The following is an 8,023-nucleotide window of genomic DNA, read 5'->3' as shown; positions in this document are numbered from 1 at the left end:
TGAAAAATAAGGCCGTAAATACAATGTAAATGGACAAAAAGTTGAGATAACAACAGAAGTACCGGAAAAAACTACTCTGCTAATAAGGAAGGAAGAAGTAGAGAAGTTTTCAAGGGAACTGACGGTGGAGGTAGTTGTGGACGCGGCGAGAGACAAAGTGTCTGTGAGCAGGGTTCCCCCAGGATTTTTAGTCTTAAATTTAAGACTTTTTAAGACCTTTTTAAGACCACTTTCAATAAAATTTAAGACCAACGTTGCACCTTCCCTGGTATGCGTATTAATGAAAAAATTGAAAATCAATCAATCAATCAATCAATCAAATAAATAACTTTAATGAACAATATGCTCTGAGGACAACAGCTTTCAAAGATCTGCTTCAACATAACATTCACCATATTTAAACACAATAACTGTGTGAGGAGTGCATGTATGCACATGCACACGTCTGTGGGTGCGCCTTTGTATGGATGTTTTTTCCCAAAGTAACCTACAGCCTGTCTACACTGTATTTAAGTCATTAATTTAAGAACCATTTAAAACAATAACTGTGAGGGGTGTACGTGTGTGTGTGTTTGTGTGTGCGTGTGCCTGCATTCGTCTGTGGGTGTGCCTGTGTGCGGTTGTTGCAATCTACATTGTATCTAAGTGAACCATTTAAAACAATAACTGTGAGGGGTGTACGTGTGTGTGTGTGTGTGTTTGTGTGTGCGTGTGCCTGCATTCGTCTGTGGGTGTGCCTGTGTGCGGTTGTTGCAATCTACACTGTATTTAAGTCCTAAGACAGAATAATTTAAAACAATAACTGTGAGGGGTGTACGTGTGTGTGTGTGTTTGTGTGTGCGTGTGCCTGCATTCGTCTGTGGGTGTGCCTGTGTGCATTTCAATAGATCCTACAGCTTTTGGAGCTCAGCTCTTTTGGCAGCAATCTGTTCGTCCAGTTTAATGAGTTCAGCCATCTTTTCCTTGTGGCTCCTTCTAAAGGCATTCGATTTTGCTATTAGCTCCGCCATCTTGCTGCCTGCTTGCTTGGCTTCAGCCTGGTCTGCCAACTTATCAGCATCCCTGAGCAGATGTTCGGCTACCTCCTTGATGGATCTTCTGTGCTTTCTCAGTTGCTCCAGGTTCTCCTCAATGGCCTTTCGTTTTTCTGACTCTGCTTGAGATTCTCTCTTTTTTCTCTCCGTCTCAAGATGAATTCTATATCTTGCTCTGGAAGATGAGACAGAGGAAAGCAGGGCTGGCGTGAGGGGGACCTTGGTAACCCCTCCATGGAGAGAGATGTAGTCACAGACGATTCTCTGCGCTACAACGGTGTCTTCGTGAATGTTAGCAGTTTCAATTTCTTTGTTCACCGAAAAGCCCCGCTCAACTGTTGCCTGCCCGTGTGATAGAAGTAGAAGCTTCTGGATAAAGGACCAAAGTTGTGGGTAGGTCTCACTGATGATGTTGCTTAGAAAGACATCCAGTCTTTTCTTGAATGGCTGGAAGGACTGAAATTCTTCAGTTCGGACCTCCAGGGACAGCATCTCTGAGAACTTCTGGGTGATCAGATCACCTAAGAAGAGTGGATGAAAGAGCATTCAAATAAATGTATAGCTACAATATCAGTAATATATTATTATTCATACGACTGCTTGATCTAATGTCCTATTGTGCTGTGTTAGCATATGCATTATGTTATGATTCTTATTACGTAGTTCCTATTTTTTGACCATCGGCCGCATTGGGAAGCTTCAATGAACTGTCACATTAAAGAGTGTTACAATACACTTAGTGCTATGCACTGCACAGCATTATTCTAACTTATAATGGCATGACAACAATGGCATAATCAGGATAACGAACTGCATTCGTAGATAAAACAAATAATGCACTTTGAGGTGTAACGCCTGTGCTACCACTTTGAACATGCAGTATTTTTTGATACAAGAATACCATGATGTTCTTTATCCCTTACGTACAGGTATTACATTAGTAAATTGTATGCTTATGTTTAGACCTCATCAATAAAATAATGTATGAATATGTACCAGCAGCAACTCCTCCATCCAACTGTCTGTCTTGTAGAAACTTCCTGACTATGCTCTTCATCTGTTTCTGACACAGTTCAGGGTTGCTGTACATAAAGGCTGGGTTCAGACAAGTTAATTGTCTAACAATCGGAAACTTCAAAGGGCTCCTCTCCTGAATCTTCTGGACCATTTTGGATAGACACTCCATGCATTGGTTTTGAAAATGTAGGATGGAAAGTTCCTCTGAGGATTTACTCCGCTGTTGGAGTTCCTAAGGATGAATAAGGACTAGCTGAAGTGAACTGTCCCTGATTACAACACAACTGTTTACAACACAACTCTCCTTGCTCTTTCCCTTTAACCACCAAATTGCAATTTTGTGAAACGCCTACTTGTCGGCCATGATTATTTCCAGAATACCTTTATGGCAGTCTCTGCACCAATGCCGATGTCCACTGCCTTTGGATGCACCCTCGACTGCTTGTCAGTGACATCAAGCCGTACCAAGTGCTGAGGTGTGACATCAGTCAGTAGCTCTCGCTTGATGAATCGCCTCAGCAAATTCTACAAAACAGGGAAAACATATCCGAGAATGAAAATGTCTTTGGGACACAGTAGCATCATTGTCACAATACACTTGAGCTATTTGAAATTGATTATACAGATGTAGTCTGTGGTCACATATTGGCCCAAATCAACCAGCAGTAGTCTTATTGTAATGAAAAGAGATGATGTTAAATAAAAAGACATATATTCACACAGATTCACTTAAAAGATTCAGCTTACCTTCAGTAATTCAGCCAAGTCATTGGCAAAGAATGGAAGCACAGGTTCATCCGTTTGATACTTTGTCAAGAAGGGTGTCACACTTCGTGAAACTGCCATGAAAAAATGCAGCTTTGCCAAAATAAGAGGGTCTTTGGTTGCCACCTCGATGGTGTCATAAGAAGACGTTCCAGGGTTTGGGAGCTTCTTGGTTGTAACAGCATCAACATATTTCTTCATGTCAGGCCAGATCTCAATGGCTCTCTGCACTACTGGGAGGTTCTCGATCCAGCGGTGACCACAGAAAGGCAAAGCAAAGGTTTTGGACTTTGTAAGATTGCAAAAATCCTCCCTTCTTGCTGGCACATTGTGAAAAATAGTATGAAGAGCTCTTAAGAACTTCTCCATATGCCACTCAGTGAATCCACATTTGACAGCATTATGTAGAGTGTGTAGCCCACAACTTCCCACTACAACCAACTGGGCACCCCCAAAATGCTCAGCATGCTCCGTCTGCAGCATCTCAAGAAAACGCCAATTGACGTTGGGTCCGTCCATGGACAAAGAGACCATCCTCCTCAAATCAAGGTCACGTAAACACTCCTACAAGAAATATCAGAAACAAAATTCAAACACCTTTGCAGTATTCTGTCATACAATATAAAAGTGCTCTATAACCATTTGTATCATGCTTTGGGTAGGGGAATATTGGATTGAACAAGTTGCTGATATAACAGTTTACACTATATACATTTTCATATGAAAGGGCAACAGATTTTTTAAATTTGTTTTACATTTTGTCAGTCTTAACAGTAATAGACTACATATTACTGTGTAAGATTATAGAAGGCCTATTCATTATTCCACAGTACTGCTATTCCTGCAGTTTGTTGCCAGACTGTGTGAAAAGTTACTAACAAAACTATACTAGACAAATTGCTAATAACTTGTTCAGCTCAGTTGTTTTAAGAATCGCAATTCTTATCTAGGTAATGCACGGTAAGCAACTAAGAAAACGTGATGACTCAATATTGACAAAAACGATTTCCTCTAGATGGCAGTAGCGCATTAGCGCGGGCTCTGAAGTTAGCATGGGAATAATTGTACAGCCCTGTTTACCATTTCATAAAGTAGCCTAGCTTATCTCTTGTGCAGAGCCTCACTGTAGCACGGATATGCTCTGCCTATATGGACTTTAATTTCAAAACATCCCTGTTTTACCTTTAGGTTACATATTGAATTATCTTTTATTAAGTATTCTTCAGAAATGTTATCTGTAGCAACTTACCTTGAAATTACTGAGAAGGTCCACCGCCTTTGCATGGCCCATGAACTGCGAGCCAAAATATCGTGATCGAACACGGTCACCGTCCCAGTAGCGGAGGTGGATGTCAAGCTGTTTGGTTTTTGTGCTTTTGTTGAGGCTTTCGTCCAACATTGGCACAAAACCAACAGCCTGGTTTACCTGCTCGGTGAGCTCGTTACTGATAAAAGGGACGAGACCGAACTTCGTAAGATACGCTGTCTTGTTGCTCCCGCATGAAAATGTTGCCGCGATTTGAGAGTCAGGGAACATGCATTTGAATACATCGGTGATTCCCTCATTGGAGGAGTAGGAGTGGTGTTCGTATACTGTCCTAAGAGTCCATATTACCTCTGCCTGCAGAGTTGGTGTTGACCCGCACAGTAACCCTGACAGTGGTACCTGCTGCAGTGGTGTAGCGCTAGCCACGGAGGTAGACTGGACTGAAGGTGGCACACAGAAAGTTGCTATCGGTGCCTGGCTCGAACGCACTTCAACCAATTTTGTGTGCTTAGCACTCTTCATATGGGAGTTCAAGGCTATATGCCCCATGGTCCCAAGTTTGAAGGTTTTTCTGCATAAAGTACACTGTGCCTCCCACACATTCCCTGGCACAGGCTGAACCCAGTTATACTTAGGGTCGTGTACCCACGACGGATTGAACCGACATTTGCCCATCTCTAGCAAATAGAGTAGCCTACTTTAATGTCAACACATTTTTTTCGGATTTCACTTCGCGCGAACTCAAAGACTGTACCAAAGAGAACACAATGCAATGCAGAGGGGGGTGTCAGCGTCTCAATCAGTTTACAATGAATCGGTACAGGTTGCCTGATATTTAGGATGTAACCTACTAAAATGCAACGTTTGGGTGTTCTAAGATTCGCTGTAACAACGAACAAAAAAATACATGTTGTGGCGCCGTATCAAATAAGGAGGTGGATGAAAATTAAGACTTTTTGAACAAAATTTAAGACCTGTGAACAAAATTCAATACCTTTTCAAGGCCTTAATTTACGAATACTAAATTTAAGACTTTTTCACGTTTTTAAGACCTCGCGGGTACCCTGTGTGAGGGACCTTCTGAAAGGATTGAAGAAGGATTGCAGAACCGTGTGGGGATGCAGAATAAAAGGTGAAAGAACGTATGAAGTGACAATGGCGGATACAAATGGAAAGAAGAAGTTAATGGAGGGGCTCTGTGTCAACGGAGCTCTAGTTCAGGGAAGAGACAGCGCAATAAAAGAGCTGAGGGGTGGCAATATTAATTAAAACTGGGGTGGTAATGAATGCAAGGAAGGTTGAGGATGATGGTGGTGGGAGAATGATTGGGATACTGTTCGAGTGTATGGGAGAGACGTTTAGATTACTGAATGTATATGCAACGAATGAGGAAAGGGGGAGGAGGGAGTTTTTTGAGGGATTGGATGGAAAATGTGGGGGGAACTGTATGATTGTCGGTGATTCTAACGTATGGTGTGGAAGGATGGATGTGTCAATGAATATGAGGTATAGGAATGATTCATCACGTGGTGTTCTACAAGCAATAATGGAGGCAAATGGGATGAAGGATGTGTGGAGGGAAAGAAATAGTAGGGCCCGGGTTTTTTCAAGGAATCAAATGGTGGGAGGGATTTTGAAGCAGAGTAGAATAGATTTAGTGTGGAGTAGCATAGGGGGAAAAATCGGCAGAATTGGATATAGGAGCACTGCCATGAGTGATCATAACATCATGGACTTCTGCCTGGGAACAGTTGTCCATGGAAAGGGAGGAGGGGTGTGGTGCTTAAATGCCTGCTTGTTGAATGAGGATGGATACAAGGGTAAAGGGAGAGAATGTATGGAAAAATGGGGAAGCGTAAATGGAGAGGATGTGGGGATGTGTTGGGAGGGATTCGAAAATGATGTGAAGAGGGTGAGCATGAGATAGCAGAAACAGGAACAAGATAGAAAGAGAGAGAGAGAAGCGAGTTAGGGAAGAGTTCATTCTAGAGGCACAACGGGTAGATATAGAAATAGGGAGAGATGTAGAGGAGTACAGCTGTTTGAAAGGTGAGTTAGGGGAGATAGAGCAGAGAAAATGTAGAGGGGCTATAGTGAGGAGCAGGGCTATATATGCAATTGAGGGGGAGAAAAGTACAGCGTTTTTCTTGGGGTTAGAGAAGAGGAAACAGGGAAAGAACTATATTGAGGAGATATTAGGAAAGGATGGTGAGGTTATTACAGATTTTGTAGGGATAGCAGAGAGAGTTGAGGAGTTTTATAAGGAATTATTTGAGGTAGACGAGTTTGATAGAGAGAGCTTAGAACAGGTGATAGACAGCATGGAGAATAGATTGAGTGATGAAGGTAGAAGACTGTGTGAGGGGGAGATAGGTTTAGGGGAGATAGAGATAGCATTAGCGGGGCTAGGTAGGAATAAGAGTCCAGGGATAGATGGGCTCACTTCTGAGTTTTTTATAGAGTTTAGGGAGGGGCTGGCACCAATGCTCCTCAAACTATTCACAGAGCTAGAAGAGAGGGACGAATTGCCGGCTGGAATATCAACGGGAGTGATTAGCTTATTGTACAAGAAAGGTGATAGGAAGAGATTAGAAAATTATAGGTCACTTAGTATGTTAAACACGGATTATAAAATGTTGACACGGGTGTTAGCCAATAGGATTAAGAGGGTGAGATATTAGTGATACAATTGGTAGTATTAGGGACACAATTAGGCACATGAAGGAGGGAATAGGGGAGATCGTAGTACGTTTAGATTTAAATAAAGCTTTTGATAGGGCCAGTCATAGTTATTTATATAGAGTGTTAGAGAAGGCAGGATTTGGGAAAAGATTAATAGGGTGGGTAAGGAGGATTTATAGCAGTGCAGTTAGTTGTGTTAAGGTTAATAGGGTGGTAACAAATGTGTTTAGGTTAGGGAGGTCAGTCTGGCAAGGATGTCCTCTCTCGGCAATGTTGTATGCCCTATCAGCGGAGCCCCCTAGCGACTCTGCTGATGGGGAATAGGTACATAAGAGGAGTGGAGATGCCAGGAGGGAGGGTTAGTTTAGGGTACCAGTACGCAGATGATACAACAATAACGGTTAAAGATAAGGAGAGTGTTAGGGAAGTATTGAGGACAGTTCAATTGTATGGTAGGGCATCCGGAGCCAGGGTTAATATAGATAAGTCTGAGGTTATGTATATAGGACAGGTGAGGGATAGTAGATTTGATATAGGATTGAAGGAGAACAAAGAATATTTTAGGGTGCTAGGCATAAATCTAGGGTAGCCAAGACATTGCATTTTTGGAAGTTAAGGGAACTTAAATTAAGGGGTAAGATAGTGGTGGTTAATGGTTTAGTAATGAGTAGAGTAGTTTATATAATGACAGTCTTAGATGTGCTGGAGAGAGTAGTAAAAGAGATAGATAGGTTAGTGAGTAACTTTATATGGGATGGGAGAGGGGTTAGGATAGCTAGGGAGGTTTTAGACAATGAGTGTAGGGACGGGGGACTGAAACTAATAAATGTAAGAAGGAAAATAAAAACAATGAGGATAAAAGTAATGACAAAGTTTTTAATAAACAAAAATGACCAAATATGGAAGCTATTTCTGGGTGAGATAATCAAAAATTGTGGAGGGTGTGGGGAAAGTGGGATTTTCATGAAATATAACAAAGGAATGTTGGGTGGTATGAGTGATTATCAAAGGAAGGTCTTGAATGCATGGGGCGAGTTTCTGGATGTGGTTAGGTATGAATGCATGTGAAGCAGGTGTGGGAGCAGCCCCTCTTCCTGAATCCAAGGATCACTCATGAGCAGTGTTCCTTGTTCAACCTGCCGATGTGGAGAGCGGGGTTGAGGAGGGTTAGGGACTTAGTGTTAGAGTATGTACCAGGATTTATGAGGGCACAGGTGATAGTAGATGAGGTTAAGGAAAATAGATCAGATAATGGATT

General features: G+C 42.0%; 1 protein-coding gene across 2 annotated transcripts; it reads right to left on the bottom strand.

The window, feature by feature from the left end:
- Window positions 1–315: 315 nt before the first annotated feature.
- On the bottom strand, window positions 316–4,140 carry LOC134871795 (uncharacterized). Of its 2 annotated transcripts, XM_063894706.1 has the most exons (6): window positions 4,066–4,140; window positions 2,799–3,380; window positions 2,433–2,576; window positions 2,031–2,283; window positions 870–1,555; window positions 316–610 (listed from the first exon to the last, which is right to left on the bottom strand). In XM_063894706.1, the coding sequence occupies exons 1-5, from the start codon at window positions 4,105–4,107 to the stop codon at window positions 891–893; spliced, it is 1,686 nt and encodes a 561-aa protein (XP_063750776.1). In that variant the 5' UTR covers window positions 4,108–4,140; the 3' UTR covers window positions 316–610; window positions 870–890. The 2 variants fall into 2 exon arrangements, with proteins under 2 accessions (XP_063750776.1, XP_063750775.1); XM_063894705.1 differs by having other exon boundaries at window positions 316–1,555.
- Between the last annotated feature and the right edge of the window lie 3,883 nt (window positions 4,141–8,023).

The sequence above is a fragment of the Eleginops maclovinus genome, chromosome 11, assembly GCF_036324505.1.
Source record: "Eleginops maclovinus isolate JMC-PN-2008 ecotype Puerto Natales chromosome 11, JC_Emac_rtc_rv5, whole genome shotgun sequence".
Lineage (NCBI taxonomy): Eukaryota > Metazoa > Chordata > Actinopteri > Perciformes > Eleginopidae > Eleginops > Eleginops maclovinus.
The sequence above is the reverse complement of the archived record's forward strand: the minus strand, read 5'-3'. Positions and strand labels throughout refer to the sequence as shown.